This window comes from Tachysurus vachellii, chromosome 15 (genome assembly GCF_030014155.1).
Source record: "Tachysurus vachellii isolate PV-2020 chromosome 15, HZAU_Pvac_v1, whole genome shotgun sequence".
In the NCBI taxonomy this organism is placed as follows: domain Eukaryota; kingdom Metazoa; phylum Chordata; class Actinopteri; order Siluriformes; family Bagridae; genus Tachysurus; species Tachysurus vachellii.
Genome location: NC_083474.1, coordinates 20118109 through 20142316, shown reverse-complemented (window position 1 = coordinate 20142316; position 24208 = coordinate 20118109). Strand labels below are relative to the sequence as shown.

General features: G+C 40.9%; 1 protein-coding gene across 2 annotated transcripts in view; it reads left to right on the top strand.

The window, feature by feature from the left end:
* The window catches only part of gdpd5b (glycerophosphodiester phosphodiesterase domain containing 5b), a 64565-nt gene that overhangs the window by 32644 nt on the left and 7713 nt on the right, over positions 1-24208 (top strand). For both annotated transcript variants that reach the window (XR_009649631.1, XM_060888796.1), the window contains exons 3-14: positions 3164-3267; positions 12405-12498; positions 13070-13129; positions 13357-13455; positions 13746-13839; positions 14484-14629; positions 17297-17379; positions 18574-18724; positions 19725-19946; positions 20118-20275; positions 21437-21584; positions 23165-23247. Coding sequence is in view for 1 of the 2 variants with exons in the window: in XM_060888796.1 (XP_060744779.1) it covers positions 3164-3267; positions 12405-12498; positions 13070-13129; positions 13357-13455; positions 13746-13839; positions 14484-14629; positions 17297-17379; positions 18574-18724; positions 19725-19946; positions 20118-20275; positions 21437-21584; positions 23165-23247 (1442 nt within the window). In the remaining variant the exon portion in view is untranslated. The remainder of the gene's footprint in view (positions 1-3163; positions 3268-12404; positions 12499-13069; positions 13130-13356; positions 13456-13745; positions 13840-14483; positions 14630-17296; positions 17380-18573; positions 18725-19724; positions 19947-20117; positions 20276-21436; positions 21585-23164; positions 23248-24208) is intronic.

The window sequence follows — 24208 nt, the reverse complement described above, 5'->3', positions numbered from 1 at the left end:
TATTATACTACACACGCACACACACACACACACACAAACACATAAATATTTATTTATTTATACACACACCGTTGCACAGAGGAGAACTCATTTTCAACAGACTCTGCCAGGAACATGTGAATTTAGTATTTTTGTCATTATATGAATAATTGTTTCTAATTAATAACAAACATTATATATTAATGTTATATAAACTTTATATAAACTTTGTTTTTTGTGTTATATAAACTTTATGTTTTTTGTGTAGATGTCTCAAAATAAAGGGGTGTATTTTGTGCAATTGTGTAACTGTAGAGTTGAGATGTCAATAAAAATGCATCTATGGAGAAAAAAAACAAAAAAATTAAAATGAAAAAAAGTCAATAATTATAGGCAATTGCATGTTTGAAACTTTTAAGCTTATAAGCTTTAAATATATTTAATGCAGCCATCAAAATGCAATCTCTAGCAGTATTTTTAAGTTTTAATTCAATTTCAATAAAACAATTAGTTTTATTTAAAAAAAAATAAAAATAATAAAAAGTATTGGCTTTGAGGTTATGGAAGGTTACATGTTATGCAAACAAGCCAGTGATTGTTATAAACGAGGCATGCCCAATCAGATCCATTCCATGATGGTGGGCTTTGAGTAGTGGAATGAATCTTTTTTTATATGTAAGGAAAGGTAATAAAATATTAATATCGCCACCTGCAGTACTTGAGACATTTACATTTACATTTATGGCTTTATCCATGTATCGTAGGGGGGCACGGTGGCTTAGCGGTTAGCACGTTCGCCTCACACCTCCAAGGTTTGGGGTTCGATTCCCGCCTCCACCTTGTGTGTGTGGAGTTTGCATGTTCTCCCCGTGCCTCGGGGGTTTCCTCCGGGTACTCCGGTTTCCTCCCACGGTCCAAAGACATGCATGGTAGGTTGATTGGCATCTCTGGAAAATTGTCCGTAGTGTGTGATTGCCTGAGTGAATGAGAGTGTGTGTGTGTGTGTGCCCTGCGATGTGTTGGCACTCCGTCCAGGGTGTATCCTGCCTTGATGCCCGATGACGCCTGAGATAGGCACAGGCTCCCCGTGACCCGAGGTAGTTCGGATAAGCGGTAGAAAATGAGTGAGTGAGTGATCCATGTATCGTGTATACAGCTCAGCAGTTGTAGGTTAAGGGACTTGCTCAAGGGCCCAGCAGTGGCAGCTTGGTATTTTGAACTGAGATTTCAAAGGTGGTTCTGTCTTTGCACCGAGACATCTTTGCATCAGTTATGCTGAAGTTTCAGTAGGTAAAACCGTCAAGCTACTGTAAAATCCAGTTATGTACAGTAATCATGAACATGTAAGAGTGTATTTAACACTTATTCTGTATTAGGGACAGTATTTCTGTATTAAAGCTTGTGGTCTGGTGTTGTTGGTTCTGAAGGTAAGTGAGTCAGATGATCTTTTCTGCCCTCTATTCCACCTTCCTGCCCTTTATATTACCACGTCTCTATATCGGTGCACATGCTGCGATGTGTGTGCATCCTTTAACAACAGCAAAATAGCATGGGTGTTGACTTTAACTCTTTTTCCCAGAGGCCAAAAATTGTTTTCTCCATGTCCATGTTGATGATTGAACATCTTTGTTATGTCTCACTCACAGTGGTGTTAATATTAAGCTCATATGAAAGTAGACAGAATTAAAAAGTAGGACTTTAAGAATTTGTAGTTCTGTTTTTTACTAGGGGTTAATATATGTTTAGGGGCAATATATTCTACAGAAATGTTTGTATCTTCAAAGTAAATGGTGATATCGAACCTACAGTATTTCTGCTCACTGAGATGCCCCATGTGTTTGTTCTCTAAAATACAGCTTAAATTCGAAGCTGTTTATCTTTAACCACTAAAGTGTTCAGTGTAAGATTATCAGCAGTGGGGAAAAACACGTCTCAGAGTCCTGACTCATGTTGATCAGACTCAAAGACACAACATCATTTGTTTCTTTATACTGATTTAAAACGTTTCTTACGTCCGTTTGCATTCCTGCAGGTGTACACGCACCATTTATTTGTTTATATTTTACTGTAATGTTAAATGATTATTCAAGGCCTAAAGGAAGTAGATTGGCTTCTGCTGTGGACGTGTAAATGTGTGTAAATAAATTCTTCATGTCTTATTTGTTTATACAATGGGTAAGGGCAGTGATCCAGCTTGTGAAGAGAATTTCAGTGTTAATTATTAGTTAATGCAGGAAACGAGCTGCTTTTCACGCTACAGCTGTATTCAGGAGCTCAACATAACTAAAGCTACAGAAACCACTAGATAATTGTAGTAATTACAGGTGGAAGCAGCAGATTATCCTGATCTCGGCTCTTGTTTCAGCACATAAAATGCCTCCTTACATTTAAACAGCTGGTTGAATAACCGCATTAGATTCCACTGCTTTGTAATTCTGATATAAACTAATAACGTGAGTAACCGACTTAAGTTTTTGAAAATGCTCTGGAAGAAGTATAACGCTACCTTTTATACGTACAGCGACTTGGGTACATGAGAGACAGCGAGGTCGTGGGTGTGTCTGACTCAAGATTGCAAGATTGTAAACGGTTGAAATTTGTACGAATACGGGGCGAAGACAATAGAGGTCACGTGATCCGTGTCAAAGATATCACACAGCTTCTCTTTCATCTCGTATGATACGATGCAGAAAAAAAAAAACACAAATACCCTCCAGAACAATTCGTATTAGTCGCAAGAAAACCGATTAGTTTGAGATGCTAATCGCAGAATCCGCTGAGAAACATTATCACCATGGCAACCAGTACTAGAACGCTTACTGGAGACGCCATAGTACAGCGACTCGAGACATGCTGCGCTCTGTATGTGTGAACGTGGCTTAACATATACTGTAATACAGTCTCAGTTTGTACTACTTTCTAACTGAAGCTAAGACCGGACCTTTTTTCTTCTTCTTATAATTCATTCCTTACTACATAAAATCTTTGAAATTCTCATCCGTTGTGCGTAATTATAAATATGTAGTAGAATGAGTCCTGAATTTACTTTAATCCCAAATAATTCTTCATTAAAGGAATATTTGGGATTAAAGTAAATTCATGACTCATTCTAAGTGAAGGAATGCATTGTGGTATGCAGCTCAAATGTTACACACAGTTTTTCCATGTGTGTGCGTTTCCACAGTGGGAGTGTATGTGGACCCTCATCCTCTTCGGGACTTTCACTCTGCTCCTGTTCTGGTTTTACTTCTGGTGGGAAGCAAGTAACGACTACAGTGAATTTAACTGGTGAGTTTCAGTTTCAATCACTTTTATTTGAGTCACGTTTTTAAAAACAAACCCCGGAGCCGAGACAATGGAGCTAAATATAAAAATCTCCATCCAGATTTCTATAAAGCTGCTTTGTCAGTGGCATGAAGTCATCATCCTGCATTGTGCTGTGGAAAGGTTTGTCTGATGTTTCTGTGTCTGTCGACTGTTTATTATTATTATTATTATTATGTATATTATAATGTATACAAATAGATTACTTATAGATGAATATAAATTTAATTTCCAGCGTTCACAAGAGATGGTCTATGAACGATACCTTACACAGTACAGAATACCCATAATGCACTCTGTAGACTGAACATATCAACAATCAACAATAATAATATTTTAATTTAAATATAATCACCGTAACCCTAAAGAGAAACATGAAAAATCTCAAAAATAAGATAAAATTTAAATGTTATTTTTAATGTCATTATATCATCAGATTTTCATCATATCATCATCATCATCATCATATCATTATATAATCAATATATCATGCAATTCGCTCAAATAATAAATCTGATTTATTTAATTAATTTTTGGATTCAGGTTTCACTGGTGTAACATGCTATATTAGCTGGGATTTATTTATTTATTTATTTATTAGTTTATTTATTTATTACTTTGATAATAGCACTTGCTTTGTTTGTCCTCTAAACTGAAAAAAAAAAATGCCATACTCTATTATAAATATTAATGAGTCTCTACTAGAGCAACACTAATCTGAATTAAAAGTATGTCTTATCTGGTAAATTTCCATTAAAGTCAGATATTATTATATAAACTCTGTATAAATAAATTGAGAAAGTGAGAGCGAGTCAGAGATAAGAAATGAGCGCCGGTATTGAAGTGATACAGCCTTCATTGATATATTTCAGGTTTTTTTTCTTATTGTTTGAGTTAAAAGAAGCTCCATTTTGTCTTAGAGTAAATGTTAGGTGCGATGAGTCTAATAAAACAGTGAAACGAGGGTTATGTAATATTCCCAGCTGTTACAGAAGTGTTGTAATGAATTATGTACAACGTAAGATGAGTCATTTCTTTAGTAACACGCACAAGAAAAAGGGTATATGGCGTGAACTGGGGAATCTCACGGCAATTCATGTTTTTATAAGAAAGAAAGAACGAAAGAAAGAAAGTAAGAACGAATGAACAAACAAAAGAAAGAACGACAAGAATAAACAAAAGAATGAAATAACAAAAGAATGAAAGCTCGAAAGAAAGAAATATTGAAAGAAAAAAAATAAAAGAAATAATGATAGAAACAATAAGAAAGAAAGAAAAGGAAAATTCATACAGATGTATAACACAGAAGATAATATACAGAAGCTTCAGTGCCGTCACAGTGTCTGGTGATGACTGAGTCTCTTCTGCTTATTTGTTGTGAATAGCCTGTTATGGCGACCTGTAAATACACCATTTGGCAAAATGTTTGAGCAGTCTTTTTTTTAATGGTACATAATTTTTGCATTTGGAAAACCTCTAAACATATTTAAAAAAAAAAATCTAAACATTTAATTACTATAATTAACGTTCTGAACTAATAGTTTATAGTGTTCAGTTGTTTTTTTTTAATTTTGTTTGTAATATCCTGTTACAGAATTATCCTGTTGTAATATCCTCTTGCAGATTATTTATACTTAAGTTGATTTATTTCTAAATTATGTTGTGTGATAACAAATATGTTCATAGTATGTTTTTAACGATTAATCTTACACAATACAACAACTTAAACTATGCACTAACATCACATGCTCATTTATAGCTAGTGAAGGAGCTAAGGAGTCTGTAGCTAACTGATTAGCTAACCATCTAGCGATCTGATTCCACTAGCAACATTACAGAGGAAAAGTAAACCAAAAACTTACAGTGGTTTGCATTTTACATAATGTGCTAGTAAGTCCAAGGGCAAACCTGAAGTGTCCTCCTCTGCTACTCTGAGGTCAGCTGAATGCTAGTCATCAATGCTACATGGGAAGCCTTGGATTTTCCTCACATTAGATTACATTCTGCCATCACATTATTATGATGTCTGGGTTTCCAAATTGATTCTGACACCTGAGAGCTAAAAAACAAACACCCTTCAAATCTACCAAGGTCCAAACCTCACTATTCTCATTACTGGTTACAGCCATGATGATTATTGTGTATAACTGTGAGTGTTTACTCAACAAATAACTGTGATTGTCAGTAGAGAGATAAATACAACCATTCTAACTATAACGGCATGGACAAGTACACAGTCCTGGGCTCTCAGTCTTAGTTTTATTTTCTTGGGACAGAACAAATAAAATTTAGCATATAGGATTAGCCATACAGGAGAAATTGCTAGCAGACAATCAGAGCTTCCTCACAGGGTTGAGGGATTGAAAGTGTGATTAAGAAAACAAATTTACTATGATTTTGAAATCAGTTCTCAGAAACCTAACTTAAGCAGATGTAAACAATGAAAGGATAATTGTAAACATACAGCAGAAGCAGTTGATGGCAGCAATTAAATAGATCAACATCATTATTTACATGAGTGTGTAAAACAGTGTATAAACACTGTTTATATGATTGGAGCTGAAAACATAGCTGTATATTGGATATGAGTTTGTTTTCAGTTCAGTCTAGTTAAAGGTGGGGTCTCCGATTTTTGAAAGCCAATGTTGACATATAAAATCACCAAAACAAACACGCCCATAACCCAAATGGGTCCCACCCCTGTATTGATAGCTCCGCCCACACATACATACGTAACCCAGGCAACCAATGGAAAGAAGTGTGTCTTTATCATAGCTGAAGGGAAGAACAATACGATTGCAGATAAACAAACAAGCAAAAATGACACACAAGCATAATCATGCAAAAGACGGCATATATTAGTTCTGTGTAACAAAGCAAAACCAACGTTACTCACCTATCGAGAAGGAAAAAAGCGCCTCAGCGTCTTAAGTAAAGTTGGCCACATATTCACAGATTGGAGTTTCCCGAGTCAATAACTCCTGAGCTAAACACTGTTACTACACAAAACACGGTTGTAGCTGCGTCTCTACATTACTACGATAGAAAAGAGGTGTTATTTGTGTAGTAACAGCGTTTAGCTCAGGAGTTATTGACTCGGGAAACTCCAATCTGTGAATATGTGCCAACTTCCTGCTCCTTCAGTTCTCTCCAGCGCTGGAAAGCTGATCCTATATTAACACGTCCTACTTCTTGCCTTATCGTAAGCCTTTCTTCACTTTCTTTCTTTGTTTTTATCCTCCATGTCAATGTTAAAACCGCTTTCTGCTAATGTCACACATGCGCACTGAACACTCTCTCCGCCCATATTGACAAGACCCGCCCCTTTCTGCTCATTGGCTACACGTTTGTTTTGATTTTTGTTTAGTTTTCGGCCCGACTCTGTTTTCTGAAGCATTTCTCAAAAATCTGAGACCCTGCCTTTAAGGAAGAAACACTCTGGATTAGGGTCTAACTAACCTATACACACAAAACAAAAATGAACACTACCTCCCTACTACCGATGACATATACAGTATCAATATTTACAACACAATGCTATATAAGTACATATATTTACACCAGGGTAACAAAAACTGACGGAACTTGTAGTTAAGGCAGGCAAGGATCTGAACCAGAGTGACAACAGCAAATCATGTAATGGAATAACACTAAAACACACCCAGTCCCTGGTACTGGCTTCCATCACAGCTTTATACAGTTGCCATTACTGACATCATCTTGTGAAAGAAGTGCTGGCACTCCAGCTAAGCCTGAGCTGGAGTACACATGACAACCCATAGAGTGTCAGCAACTATATTGAGGGTATATTTACGTTGGGTGATAATAGGATTGAATCCCTGGACAATCAGAAACCAGCTCATCAGACTCTAATTGGTGTTTCACATTTTCACATTTTATGTAAGAGAACTAAAGGGTTGTGGTCCGTATACACATGGACTGGAGCAGGAGTGTCACCAAGATATACTTCAGAATGCTGTAAATCCAACAACAAGGCAAGGGTCTCAATAGTGCTGTTGTTCAGCTGGTGTTTAAGGAATTTCTTATAAAAGTAACACACAAGTAACTCCACCCCATGGTTGTCTTCCTGAATGAGCACAGCACCAGCATGACTGGCATCTAATTCCAGCAAGAATGGCCTGGTCATATCAAGTGCAGCAAGAACTGTAGACCTGGATAGCAGCAGTTTCATCAAGTTGAAGGCAGTCTGGCACTCTGGAGACCACTTAAACAAGACTCTCTGGTGTAACACATTTGTAAGGGATAAAATAACATAATAAATCTTTTTACAAAAACGTTGATAATATCCAGCCATGCCTAAAAAATGTCTGAGGTCTTATTTGGTCTTGGGAATGGGAAATGCAAAAATGTCTAGGATTTTAGCATCCAAAGGTTTCACCATACCCTGCTCCACTATTTTACCAAGACATATACCAAATTTACACTTTTCCAAATTCAATACCAAGGAAGCAGTTAATGAGGCAGGTTTTGTGACATCATTCACTTTTTGGTAATCTGTACAAAAACGAAACAAGGCATTAGCCTTGGGCACTAAAATACAAGTTTAGTAAATACTCTGTTTCCTGCTTCATGATCGCTAATAGGGGCACGATCACCTATGCCAATGTCATGCTCTATTAACGTTGTTTGAGATGGGACATCAGCAACCAAACCAGCGAATCTTGTAATCAGGGTTTTGATATCCTCTTTGTAAGACAAAGGCAACCCAACCGATTTCTTGGGCAAATGCTGCAACACCTCAGAGTTAGTTAGGTGAACAGAAGACACAATCTCCACCAAGATGTAGAATGTCTACCTCTGGGAAGTATTCAGGAGGTGTAACATTTTCCACAAATAGAGCTAACACTTAAATTCTTCCAGCAAAATGAGCTCTTTAAGCTGTTTAAAAGTCTGCACACCACTTGCAGAACACCATTTCCCAAACAGGGTGGAATCCTTACAAGCAAATTCAACATAGGTTTGGCTGACTGCTTTAACAGAGTTTCTAAAACTCTGCCTGCAAGCTTCAGGCATGTGCTCATATGCACAAAGAACAGTAGCCTTAACAATTTCATATTCTACAGTAGACTTAAAGAAAAGTGAGAGCTGAGCAGGATTCCTGTGCTTTTACTGACAGTTTGCACTGCAACAACAGCGTCCACAAACCTTTAGGCCGGTCAGAAATGTAAGCATCGAACTTACTCATCATCTTCTCTAAATACAGGCACTAAACCAACTTGTTAGCTAACATTGAAAGCAGGCTGGCTTATTGGTGAGGCCGAGATTGGAATTTGCAATGCTGGCATGCTGGAGACATCAGACTGGAGCAGGGAACCTGCTGATGATGAGGAGAAATTTTGTTTAAGAGGCACTGGCATTTGACATGGAACAGCCAGGTCGAGCTTCTTCCTCTCTGCATTCAACTCTTTCTCCTGACTGTGAACCAAATGCATCTTATACTCTTGCCGCTTTATTTCCAACTCCAGCTCTTTTAGCGCAATCTGCATTCCAGGATCTACTGAACCGACCCAAAGCCATTCGAAGTAGGCTTTGTTACCCAACCAACTTTCAGGCTCCTTATCGGCACCTGCGGTACCAGAAGCCTGAGGTGGCCGATTAGGGACACCCGGAAGCACCTCCCGCTCAGGTAAGATCTGCGGAGCTACTAGTGCCTCATACAGCACAGCTTTAACCACCATTTTGCTTCCACAAAACCGAAATATTAAAGAAGTCAGCTATCAGAAGCAGATGGTCATTCCTACACTTATCAAATTCCTCTAAAGTAGGACACAGCGTAAACGCAACTAAATCAAATGCCGCCATAATCACAAATACTGTACAACCAAGCCACAGTATAATTATGCAAAGAACACTTAATATGTGGAAAATCAAAATCTGAAGCATGCAAATCACAAAATGGAATACAAAACACCGCAACACGCCAAGTGAGCCTCTAAGCTTCTGGTACTGCCTTCCGTCCCAGTTTTATACAGTCACCATAACTGACGTCATCTTGTGGAAGAAGTGCTCAAACGCCAGGGAAGCCTGAGCTGGAGTACGGAGTGGACCTGAAGAGTTAAGCATGCACGCACAGGCAGAGGACGGAACATATGACAGCTCGTAGCTCACGGGCTGTAACAGATGGCTTGAGGGAAGAAACTGTTACACAGTCTGGTTGCGAGGGCATGAATGCTTCAGTACCTTTTTCCAGATGGCAGGAGGGTGAAGAGTGTGTGTGAGGGGTGTGTGGGATTATAGACAATTCTGTTGGCTTTGCAGATGCAGCTTGTAGTGTGAATGTTTGTGATGAAGAGAAGAGAGGCTCTGAGAGAATCATCTTTTCAGCTGTCTTCAATATCCGTTGTAGGGTCTTGTGATCTACAACATTCAGTGATGTAGCTGCTCAGAATGTTCTTGATGGTACCTCTATTAAAGGTAGTAAGGATTGTTTGAGGGGGACGGGCTTTTCTTAGCCTTCGCATAAAGTAGAGGTGCTGCTGGTCTTTCTTGCTGATGGAGCTCATGTTGAGTGACCGGATGAGGTTCTCCGCCATGTGAACGGCAAAGTATTTGGTGCTCTTGACAATCACCACATGGGATCCAGCAATATTTACGGAGAGTGGCTTCCAGAGTGTTTCTGAGAGTGCCTTCTAAAGTGGTTTCGAGACAGGTTGTTGGCCCTAAGCCAGGGTGTTTTCTATTGCACCTCCTCCCTGTATACTGACTCACAATCATTGCTGATGAGATCCTCCACTATTGTGTCATCTGCAAACATGATTTGAACTCTGCAGTGCTACACAGTAGTGGGGCAGCAAATTAAACAGCAGCGGGATGAACACGGAGCCACGAGATGAGCCCCAGTGCTCACTATTGTGGTGCTAGAGATGCCGTTCCCGCTCTGGACAGATGAGGTTCCAGTTGCAGAGGGAGGTATTCAGGCCCAGCAGGCTCAGCTTCTCAATCAATTGCTGAGGGACGTTTGTGTCGAATGCTTAAGTCTTCGAACAGCATTTATACGTATGTGTCCTTTCTGCAGCTGAGCCCCAAAGGGGGGGCCCCTGTGGCCACCCTTAGTATGAATTTGAATGCCCAATGAAAATTCACAATAGTTCATGAAGTGAAAAATAAATAAATAAATAAATAAATAAATAAAGTGAAGCACACGCTGCAGCAACCAAAAAAGATTGTAGATTGATCGGCGCCACCAGAGTAGCTGTTTCACTGCCCCTCCCCCTCTCCATCTAAAGTTACTACACAGATTTTTTTTTTTTTGGTGCCACCCGAAGATTTGCTGTGGCCTCCTTTGGCCACCCCTATTAAAAGTTTCTGGGGGTGCCACTGCCTTTCTGTCTAGGTGTGTAAGGGCCAGGTGGAGGGTGGTGGCAATGGCATCATCTGTGGAGCGTTTTGGATGATACGCAAACTGCGAGTGGTCCAGTGATGGTGGAAGCAGGTTCTTGATGTGCCTAATGACAAGCCTCACAAAGCACTCCATAACGATATGTATGAGTGAGGTGGGATGATGTTTGTTGAGGCAAGACACTGTAAACTTCAGTACGGGGATTCTTGTAAATGTAATAATTGTGTTATAATCTATCCATCCATTCATCTATAGATGTTCACAAACATAGAGTCCTGACTCAAATAGAGTCAATAGAGTCCTGACTCAAATGATATCAGATACTTACGCATCTGATATCATTTGAGTCAGGACTCTATTGGCTTTTAGTGTGAGACATACAGTATGTTTTTCCCCTCTTTTGATAACCTCACACAGAGCTTTAGTGGTTGAAGATAAAATTTGAGCTGCTTTTTAGATGAACAAGGTCTTGGGTTTGAGAACAAAAATGGGTTTGAGATCACCATTGACATTGAAGATCCAAACATTTGTGTATTTTTTGGAACTTTTCTACAGTATGAATATATCAACACGATATCTATGATCAACATGGACACAACAAAAACAGGTGGAAATTCAGATCACCTGCATTCAGGAACCATAAAATCATTAGAATAATATACTAATCACCTCAGTAGCATTAGCAGTTGACTTTACCATTTTGTGTCTTTACTCTATGGAGCCATTTATGCCTCAAGGTCCTGAGATTACACCTGTCATTGCTCCTGAAAGTGCTGGGATGCATTGGTGATGGTTTCCTGCACGTTTTTTTGAATAGCACTGGCCTGTGTAGTGTATATTATGAGTCAGGAGAAACCTCTTCACTTGCGTGTGTGTGTGTGTGTGTGTGTGTGTGTGTGTGTGTGTGTGTGTGTGTGTGTGTGCGTGTGTGTGCGTGTGTGTGCGTGTGTGTGCGTGTGTGTGCGTGTGTGTGCGTGTGATCATGACTCACTGTTTCAGTTCCCAGCACAGTGTATAATGATTATCTCTCTCTCTCTCTCTCTCACTTTCACTCTCTCTCTCTCTCTCTCTCTCTCTCTCTCTCTCTCTCTCTCTCTCTCTCTCTTTCACTTTCACTCTCACACTCTCTCTCTCACTCTCACTCTCACACTCTCACACTCTCTCTTCTCTCTCTCACTCGCACTCTCTCTCTCTCTCACACTCTCTCTCTTCTCTCTCTCACACTCTCTCTCTTCTCTCTCTCACTCTCTCTCTCTCTCACTTTCACTCACACTCTCTCTCTCTCACTCTCTCTCTCTTCTCTCTCTCACACTCTCTCTCTCTTCTCTCTCTCACTCTCTCTCTCTCTCACTTTCACTCACACTCTCTCTCTCTCACTCTCTCTCTCTTCTCTCTCTCACACTCTCTCTCTCTTCTCTCTCTCACTCTCTCTCTCTCTCTCACTTTCACTCACACTCTCTCTCTCTCTCTCACTCGCACTCTCTCTCTCTCTCACTCTCACTCTCTCTCTCCCTCTCTCTCTCTTCTCTCTCCCGCTCTCTCTCTCTCTCTCTCTCTCTCTCTCTCTCTCTCTCTCTCTCTCTCTCTCACACACTCTCTCTCACACTCTCTCTCTCTTCTCTCTCTCACTCTCTCTCTCTCACTTTCACTCACACTCTCTCTCTCTCTCTCTCTCTCTCTCTCTCTCTCTCTCTCTCTCTCTCTCTCTCTCTCCTTCTCCTTCTCCTTCTTCTCCTTCCAGGTATTTATATAACCAGTCTGGCGAGTGGAGTGATGGAACTGTTCCCATACTGGCCACGACAGCTGCAGGCTTCACCTATATCGCATTTTTATTGGTGAGCCGTCACTTCCTGTATTCATACCTTCAAGGCACTGATCCTACTCCACAGCTCAGGAAGGTGGAGCTCATCTTCTCTCAGACAAACCTAACATCTGTGTCTAACTATATCTCCCAGACACACACCAACATCTGAAGTTTTGATGTCAGTACACATGACACATCATTCTTGATATTTTTTAGTACATTCTGTATGTGTATGTCCTTACATACTGACATACATCTGCACTTGATTAAAAGGTCAGAGTTTTCCTCAACCTTACAATGTTAAAAGGTCAGAGTTTTCCACAACCTTACAATGTTCGCCCTGTTGTCCATAGACGAGTTTGTGTAGACGGGATGACCGATTCGTTCTGACCTGTCAATCACAGTGACAGGAGCCAATCACATAAATTGACTCTTCTTATACATACAACAAATGCAAAGGATAAAAATAATGACCTGTATTTCATCGGTTTCTTTTGTGATGATTATTCATGAATCGGGTGTGTTAGTAAACTAAAAATGTGACACGTTGTCATCACTAACTGTGCTGAATTTTTTTGTTTTTTTCTGTTATTGTGTTGTAGATTTTAGCACTATGTCACATCGCAGTTGGACAGCAGCTGAACCTGCACTGGATCCATAAGGTACGTGTTATATAGCGATAAAGCATCCCTGTGTCTGTGTGCGTATGTGTATGTGTGCGAGAGATGAAAAATCCACCACTAACACATCAGCACACAAGGTCATTCTATCCCAAGGCCTCAGTGAATTAGCTTCTCCTGTCAAATAACAGAGACTTTCCTTGTACGTTGTTTTGCTCGGGTGCTTCTATCGACCTCTTGAAATTCATGACCTGTTTGGTCTTTTTCAGATCGGAGTGACTGCAGCTTTACTGACCACCATGATCGGCGTGATATCAGTCAGTCAGATATGGAGTGAGGAGTGGGATATCTTCTCAATCTCTCTACAAGTATGTATGCTGTATTCAGACCAAATAATTTAGTCCAAGCAATGAGCTTCTGGCCAATCAGAATCCAGATAATAGATTCAACAAAAATAAATTGGGATACTGTAAATCTGGTTCATCACCAAGATCGCTGTCTGACTGTGTGTGTGCGTGCGTGTGTGTGCGTGCGTGTGTGCGTGTGTTTGCGCGTATGTGTTCACGCACGTGTGTGTGTGCGTGTGTATATGCGTTCGTGCATGTGTGTGTATGCGTGCGTGCGGGGCTGCGTGTGTGCGGGCGCATGTGTGTGTCAGGCCACAGGACCATTCTTGCACATCGGAGCTCTGGCTGCAATTACAGCATTGGCCTGGCTGGTAGCTGGACAAGTGGCTCGATCTGAAAAGACCAGTAAGTCCTTTTTTTTTCACCACAGCCTAATCTCACCGTATCAAACCAATGTTAATTATTACACAGAACAGAAGGCCTTTTTTATACACCTGCATTTCCCCTCAATGTACCTTCTTCCTAAATGAGGATGCTGGTTAATGTGAATTAATGTTTTGTGGAATTTTCCATGTACATCAGTGTTTCCCAGTGGTGTCCTTGTAGAGCTTTAACCAAGCGCTAAGATACAGTTCAGGGCCATTAGCTATCATCTGAACAAGTATGTGTGTGTGTGCGCGAGCGTGTGTGTGCCTGAGCGTGTGTGTGTGTGAGAGCGTGTTTCAGAGCGTGTGTGTGTCTGAGAGCACGTGTGTGAGAATGTGTGTGTCTGTGTGAGAGTGTGTGTCTGTGTGAGAGTGTGTGTGAGCGTGTGTGTGAGCGTGTGTGTGAGCGTGTGTGTGAGCGTGTGTGTGAGCGTGTGTGTGAGCGTGTGTGTGAGCGTGTGTGTGTGTGTGTGTGCGTGTGTGTGTGTGTGTGTGTGTGTGTGTGTGTGTGTGTGAAAAATCATCTTCTGTGCCATACAGGAGACAACTCAGGGCTCGTCCCTGTTACTTACTTATTTACTAAGTAAAGTGTGCTGATGTTCATGCCTGTGTTGTTTGTTGTAGTGTTTCAGGTTATACTCCTGCTCGTGTACCTGCTGGTGCTCCTGAGCCTCTACCTGACCCCATTGTCCATCACATCACCCTGCATCATGGAGCGAAACAAGCTTAAAGCACGACCTGCAGTCATCGGCCAGCGCGGAGCTCCCATGGTAAGTCCAGCACTGAGACAAGGCGTCACTTTGATCATTCTTATTAACTGTAAGTGAAATTAAATCACATTTTCAATTCTAGTCACAAATGTCTGAACATCTGTCTGAACTGCTGAAAGTTTCAGTAATTAGCTGATTAGGTTCATGAGGGATTGAGGGATAAATGAGGGGAAAAGAGAAAAATATAACAGCTGAAAGACCAGCTCTCCATGACTCTGTGGCTCATCCTGATTTTCTGTAACTAGGAAGAACTGGTGTGTGTGCGTGTGTGTGTTTATGTGTGTGTTTGTGTGTTTATGTGTGTGTTTATGTGTGTGTTTATGTGTGTGTGTGTGTGTGTGTCTGTGATTGTGTTTGTGTGTGTATGTGTTTGTGGTTTGTGTGTTTGTTTGTGTGTGTTGTGTGTGTTCTGGGGTGTTTGTGTGGTGTGTGTGTTTGTGGGGTGTGTGTTTGTGTGTGTGTGTTTTTGTGTTTGTGTGTATGGATGTGTGGTGTGTGTGTTTGTGTGTGTGTTGTGGAGTATGTGTGTGTGTGTGTGTGTGTGTGTGTGAGTAAGAGGAACGAGTCCTGACCTGCCCACTGTATAGCACAAAAGTTTACTTTCTTTGTTGTGTTCTATGCTTTAACACACACACACACACACACACACACACACACACACACACACACACACAAATGCACACACACCCACACACACAAATTATGTTTCTTAATCTGGAGATCCACTTTTATGTAACCTGACCTCAAAACGTCTAGACTGAAAATGTGTTCAACTCTTAAAAGTGGATGTTATGATGTTAATTCTCAGCCAATTGAGAAATAGACGGATTGATAGGTGGACACAGGGTGGATGGACGATTGACGGATTGAAAGGAAAAGAGCTGTGTCAAAAGAAGGACAGGTGATATACGGATTGGTGAATAGAAAGACGAATCAACAGGTGGATGGAAAGGTAAATGGATGGGTGGGTAGAAAGAAAGATGAGTTAATGGGGTGGAAGATAGATGGATGGTTGGATAGAAAAATTATTGGATGAATGGGTGGCTGGATAGCAAGAAGGATTGATATGTAAAAAGGCAAATATGTGGAGGATGGATGGATGGATGGATGGATGGATGGATGCGTGGAAGGAGCAGTAGATGGATGATAAATAAGAAGATGGATGAATATACGAGTAGAAAGATACGGTAGATTGATGGAATACATTTGATAGAATGGATGGATGGATGGATGTTTAAAAAGACATATAAATGGATGGGTTAATTGGATGGATATATGGGTGGATGGATGGATAGCAAGATGAAGGGCTTGAGAGATAAACTGGCAAATACATATGTAAGGCTGAGTCGATGAAAAGCTGGTTCTGTGTGGGGTAGATAAAAGTCGGAAAAGCAGATAAATAGATGCATGGAAGGAGATGTTAACATTGTTAACCACTGTTAATAGTAAACAGATGGATGGATGGATGGATGGATGGATGGATGGATGGATGGGTGCTTTGTGATCATTACATTGCTAGTCTTGTTAGAGTGTACAGTAAATTTTTTGGTGGAGATGCACACACACACACACACACTCACACACATACATACACACACGCACGCATGCTCACACACACACAAACATGCACGCACACACACATACACACATACACACACACATACATACACACACGCATGCACACAAACACACACATACACGCGCACACACATGCACACACATACACGCACGCACACACACACAGACACACACGCACGCATACACACACATACACACACATACACGCACGCACACACACACACACACACACACACACACACGCATACATACATACACACACGCATGCACACAAACACACACATACACACGCACACACACACACACACGCATACACACACATACACACACGCACGCACACACATACACACACACATACACGCATGCACGCATACACACACACAAACATACACACACGCATGCACACAAACACACACATACACACACGCACTCATACACACACATACACGCACGCACACACACAGTCACACAAACACGCATACACACACACATACACGCATGCACGCACACACATGCATACGCACGCACACACACACACATACACTCATGCACGCACACACACACACATACACACACACACTTTATTGATCCTGTGTGAAGTTGCAAGAGAAATCATTTCTCCTCTACATACTCTTTGTATTTATGGCTTGGTGAACTGCCATAAACCTGCCATTAGGTCTGAGTGTCGTTAGTCATGTTACTGCGTGTGAGTAAACTGTTTCTGTGCTACACTGCTGCCTCCCGGAGCTTCCTCCACTGTCAGTTATTAATGATATCAGAATAATTTAAGAGATTTAAGCGCTGTTTATATCCTGGGGGAAATAGTCAGGCTCAACACTAATCCTACCCCATCTCTTCGTCATGCTTTCTTTTTTCTTTTCTTTCCCTCTTTCGTATAGTACATTTATTTTACGCCCAACCCTTAAGGTCAAACATTCGGTTTTTATTTCTTTCTTTTTTTATTCCCTTCTCTCAGCATTTTCTCTGCTGCTTCCTCCCTTGGTGCTTGATCTCCCCGTGTTTGATTGAACCATTGGATTGAAGGTTAACTCTCCCTGTGTGTGTTTTTTTATCTCCGCTTCCTGTCAGTTGGCTCCAGAGAACACGCTGCTCTCTTTCCAGAGAGCTGTGCAGAAGAATGTCAGCGGCCTGGAGACCGAGGTGGCCATCAGGTAATTATTCATTTATTCGTTCACATATTTCCTGTCCATCCTCCACTGTCTGAGTGAAGTACAGATCAATACACCATTTAGACTTACAGGGGTGTGTGTGTGTGTGTGTGTGTGAGTGAGAGACATATGAGTGTGAGATCACTGGGAGGTGTGTTTACTCATGTCTGGATGATGGATGGAAAAGAGGATGGAATTAAGTAGATAATTCAGGCAGATACAGAAACACTAACAACATGAGTGTACACGAGAGACGGAGAGACAGAGAGAAAGAGAGACATAAAGACACAGAGAGACAGTGGGAGAGAGAGACAGATAGATAGACACAGAGAGAGAGAGAGAGAGTGACAGAGGGAGAGGGAGAGAGGGAGTGACAGACTGACAGACAGACAGACACAGAGAGAGAGAGAGACAGAGAGACAGATAGACAGACCGAGAGAGAGACAAACAGACAGAGAGAGAGAGAGACAGACAGACAGACACAAAAAGAGACTGACTGTCTTTCTCTGTGTGTGTCTCTGTCTGTCTGAGAGACAGTTAGACAGACAGAGACAGATAGACAGAGAGAGAGAGAGAGACAGAGAGACAGACACAAAAAGACCGACTGACTGTCTTTCTCTCTCTGTCTGTCTGTGTGTGTGTCTGTCTGTCTGAGAGACAGTCAGATGGACAGAGAGAGAGAGGCACAGAGACAGAGAGACAGATAGACAGACCGAGAGAGAGACAAACAGACAGAGAGAGAGAGACAGACAGACACAAAAAGAGACTGACTGTCTTTCTCTGTGTGTGTGTCTGTCTGTCTGAGAGACAGTCAGACAGACAGAGACAGAGAGAGAGAGAGACAGAGAGACAGACACAAAAAGAGACAGACTGACTCAGAGAGACAGTCAGACAGACAGAGAGAGAGTACAGGTTGGATGCAGACTATCCAACCCCTGATTTATAAGCCATTATAAATGAAGGTTATTACAAATGACGTTTATTAATCAGCAGCATGTCCTCCTTTATACCACTTTACAGTTTAAACTCACCAGCTTTTATTTTTCTTTAGCATTGTCTCTTCTCTCCTGATGTCTAAAATCTTACTGAGGCAATAACCATAAATATGAAATAAATGCCTTCTAATACAAAATCTCACCAGATCAATCAAACAGTATTAATGTGTAGTGGGTTTGTGTAACTGCTCTCTGGTTGTAGTCTGGATGGAGTACCGTTCCTGATGAGAGACCGTAACCTAAAGAGAACCACAGACGTGAGCAAAGTCTTTCCTGAGAGACAGAATGATGATGCCTCGTTCTTCAACTGGACCGAGCTGAGCATGCTCAATGCCGGCCATTGGTTTCTGAAGGTACGCAACTGAAGGGATGGATGAATAAATGGATGGATGATTAGATGGATGGATGTATAAAAAGATTTAGAAAGCCACCTAGAGAAATGTATTGATATATGTATTGATTGATTGATGGATGGATGGATGGATGGATGGATGGATGGATGGTTGGATGGATGAATGGAAAGCCATGGATGGATGGATAACCTCCTAGAATGATGCATAGCTAGATAAATGGATGAAGAGAATGATGAGGATGGTTAGAAAGATAAATGGATGGATGAATGGATGGATGGATAGAAAGCCATGGATGGATGGATGATTGGATGGATGAATGGAAAGCCATGGATGGATGGATGGATGGATGAATGGAAAGCCATGGATGGATGGATGGATGAATGGAAAGCCATGGATGGATGGATGGATGGATGGATGGATGAATGGAAAGCCATGGATGGATAACCTGCTAGAAAGATGCATAGCTAGATAAATGGATGAAGAGAATGATGAGGATGGTTAGAAAGATAAATGGATGGATGAATAGAAAGGCAAAAAGATGAGCAGATTGATAGATAATTTAATGGAGGGATGGAAGAATGGACCAGTCAATGGATATTTGGAAAGATAAGTGGACATTTGTTTATATGTAGATAATTGCATTTGATAAATAGAAAAACCGGAAGATTAATGGGAAGATTCTGTGGATGGAAAGATAAACTGATGAATGAATGAATGAATGAATGAATGAATGAATGAATGAATGAATGAATATCATTCTGGGTGGATGGATGGATGGATGGATGGATGGATGGATGGATGGATGGATGGAAGGATGGATGGATGGATAGAAAGAAGGAAAGCATGAATGGGTGGATGGATAACATGCTGGAAAGATGGATGCATGGATGGATGGATGGATGGTTGGAAAGGCTGGGAGATGGATGGGCTGATATAGATATAAAGATAAATTGATGGATGACTTTATAAAAAGATGATGGTGGTGTTTTTTGTCCTGCAGGGTGACCCGTACTGGTCAGTGCAGTACATGTCTGAGCGAGAGCGCAGGTTAGTGGGGAATCAGACGGTCTGCAGTCTGGAACAGATGCTGCAGCTGGCAGCCCGCTCCAACCGCTCCGCCCTGTTTACCCTCCGCAGGCCTCCACCGGGGCACCCACACAACCTGAACTGGGTCAACATCACCCTGAGCACCGTCCTGAACTCAGGCATCCCTCAGCACCTTGTGAGACACATGACTAAGATTTGTGCAGTTTTTATGCCACAGTACATTATACACTACAGTACTGTATGTACTGAGCACATCTAGTGAACTGATAGAAAGTTGACGAGTAGAGACAATTGTCCTGCACTCCGTCCTGCTGGTGATGTATGAGATCATGTGTGGTGTGTGTAGGTGGTGTGGAGTGTGGACTGGGACAGAAAGCTGGTAAAGCAGCAGGCTCCAGGCTTCCAGCAAATGTCCACTGAGAAACTGACTCTGGAGAATCTCCATGAGAAAGGCATCAGTAGATTATTGCTGCGCTACAACCATTTTAGTGCTGAGGAGATACGGTGAGCACCTACACACACACACACGCACGCACGCACACACACACACACACACACACACACACCACACCACACACACACACACCGCACCACACACACACACACACACGCACACACCACACACACACGCACACACACACGCACACACCACACACGCACACACCACACACACACACCGCACCACACACACACACACACACACACACACACCACACCACACACACACGCACACACACCACACACACCACACACACACACACACACACACACACACACACACACCACACCACACACACACACACACACACACACACACACCACACCACACACACCACACACACCACACCACACACACACACACCACACACACACACACACACCACACCACACACACACACACACACACACACACACCACACACACACACACACACACACCACACACACACACACACACACACACCACACACACACACACCACACACACACACACACACACACACCACACACACACACACACACACACCACACCACACACACACACACCACACACACCACACCACACACACCACACACACACACACACACACAGTTTTTGCAAATAGCTGTTCAACAAACAAATAATATAATGCTAATGCTAATGAATGAATGAATAGTTATATAATAAGCAATCATTATCCAGTGAATCCCTTAATGCAGTAAATCTCATTTCATTAATATTCTGTTAGATAGATGATCTGCAGACGTTTCTGTGAATAACATATCGATTCATGCTGAAAGATGAACTGCTTCCGGCGATTCTTGTTTGTTTATCATATTTAATGATTTTTAAAGATTTCTCTACATATTATTTAAGAGACACATTCAGGTCATGTCACTTTTTTCACTTTATTTTCTTAAAGCAAAACTGACATTGGTCTTAAGGAAAACATTTATTTTTTTTACCAAACTATGCAAGATAGATTTATTTATTTGTTTATTTACTCATGTAGTATATAATATAGTTATCACAGTTTATACCACAGTGCAGCTGAATGAAGGTTACTTTTTATTTCATTAGTGACTTTCATTGTTGATGTTTGTTCATTCTGGTGTTTCTTCCTTGGGTCTCTATGTAATATATGTAATGTGTGTGTGTGTGTGTGTGTGTGTGTGTGTTTAACAGGACGTACACGGCGGGTAACGTGAGTGTGACCCTGTACACCGTGAACGAGCCGTGGCTTTATTCCGTACTCTGGTGCAGCGGCGTTCACTCCGTCTCCTCTGAAGCACCGCAAATCCTCCGGAAAGTTTTTTCGCCTCTTTGGCTAATGGTGAGAGAACGACACAGCGCTTTGTCATTCCTCTTACGTGTTCAATAAAGCATCCTTCAAATTATTGCCAACCTTGTGACCTTTAATAGATAGAAAAACATCAACAACTATATAATATATCAACAACTAAAAAATATATAACCTTTAATGTTCTTAACCCAGTTATTTTTTACAGTTATTACTGTTATTATTATTTATTTATTTATTTATTTATTTATTTATTTATTTATTTATTTTAAAGGAAAGGTGTATAAGACAGTAGTTAGAGCAGCTCTGCTGTATGGGTTAGAGACTGTAGCAGTGAGGAAAAGACATGAGGCAGAGATGGAGGTAGCAGAGATGAGGATGTTAAGGTTCTCTTTAGGAGTGGACAGGATTAGGAACGAGCACATCAGAGGGACGGATCAGGTTGGCTGTTTTGGGGACAAGGACAGAGAGGATAGATTGAGATGGTTTGGACATGTACAGTGGAGGGAAATAGTTATATTGGTAGAAGGATGTTGGAGATGGAGCTGCCAGGTAAGAGGTCAAGAAGAAGGACAAAGAGGAGATATATGGATGTGTTAAATGAGGACATGAATGTAATTGGTGTGAGAGTAGAGGATGATGAGGATAGAGTTATGTGGAAACATGATTCGCTGTGATCCACATATATATGTGTGTGTGTGTGTGTATTTTGTTGATTAGTTTCTTAACTTTTGGACTTCAAACACAGGAACAGAGCTCAAAAACAGAATCAGGTTGTATGTACTTGAAATAGGGTGCCAATATTTTTTTACCTATACAGCCTATACTTTTGAAAACGAATGTTGTTATTGTAAAAAAAAAGTAATGGTCTTTGGTTCTAGTCATTTAAAATGTACCAGTAATAGATTTAGATGTATGGAATAACATTTTTTAGGGCTTTTATATTAAAACAATCAATAACAGGAAGGTGTGAAGAATCACAGTAACACTCACCAACTCCTAGATGATTATTTTCCATTAATAGTTCATCCTGATGTGTTTTATTGCTTGTATACCGCAACAACTTGCAGACACTAACATTAAAGAACGGCTCGTCTAAACCCTTTACATTACATTTACATTATTTCCTGTTCAGTGTCACCCAAATGAGGATGAGGTTCACTTCTGAGTCTGGTTCCTCTCAAGGTTTCTTCCTCATATCATCTCAGGAAGCTTTTCCTCATCATCGTCACCTCAGGCTTGATCATTAAGGATAAATGTTAGAGATAAATAATAACTTATTTTTAAGCTTAAAAATTTTTATTCTCTTTCTGTACTTCTGTAAAAGCCGCTTTGAGACAATGTCAATCGAACTGAATTAATCTGTTTTACAGTCGCGTTTAATGCTGAAACAAGTTAGTTACGTAAGTTATAACATGTTATAGCAGCTATAAATGTTTATTCCCTGACGTTTTATTGTTAAGACTAAGAACAACTCGTGTTAGCAAAAATGGTCAATAGGAGAAACTCTTTACACTGAGAATGTTTATGAATACAGGACCTGGTATTTGTTTTGTGTCACAGCGCCATCTAGCGTCTGCTCTGTCATTTTATTTTACTGATTTCTGTTTCAGAGTCCACATGAGTACTGCTCGATTTGGGTCGCTACAGATCTCATCTCCTTCGTTTTGGTCCTGGGGATTTTTATATTTCAGAAGTAAGGACTTTATCGTTATATTTGTATTTTGGGACAGATTCACGGTGCATGAGGAGTGAGACAGGATGTTTGTACCAAAGCTTGTATTTGTGCTTTATAAGTTTATTAAGCTGCACATCATCAATACGTAAATATGTATCTGTCTTTCTTTCTGTTTCTCTTTCATGGATGCACACTGATGGTGTTAGTGTTCGAACCGCCAGTGTTAACATTTTTGGGTAAATGGAATGAAATATGTATTAAAAAAAAAAAACTCTAGAAGGAGAAAATTTTAGTAAGAAATACGTATCAGTGACGTGAGACTTTTTTTACTTTTTTTTGATACAGTTTAAAAGTCACCTGGAACAAATGATGGCAAAAGTTATAATAACTTTAAAACAAAGATAACATATCAGCAGCACCACATTTGTGTTGTTTTATAGTAATAAATACTGAGTAAACACTCAGGTTATGCAGAGCTAGAAAAATAATCACGATTTTATCCGTCTTAAATCACGTCACAACCCGATGTGCCTAACGTTACCTGTTTTTATTAACTAACGAATGATGTCACTTGGGGGGGGGCACGGTGGCTTAGTGGTTAGCACGTTCGCCTCACACCTCCAGGGTCGGGGTTCGATTCCCGCCTCCGCCTTGTGTGTGTGTGGAGTTTGCATGTTCTCCCCGTGCCTCGGGGGTTTCCTCCGGGTACTCCGGTTTCCTCCCCCGGTCCAAAGACATGCATGGTAGGTTGATTGGCATCTCTGGAAAATTGTCTGTAGTGTGTGATTGCGTGAGTGAATGTGTGTGTGTGCCCTGCGATGGGTTGGCACTCCATCCAGGGTGTATCCTGCCTTGATGCCCGATGACGCCTGAGATAGGCACAGGCTCCCCGTGACCCGAGGTAGTTCGGATAAGCGGTAGAAAATGAATGAATGAATGAATGAATGAATGAATGAATGAATGAATGAATGAATGAATG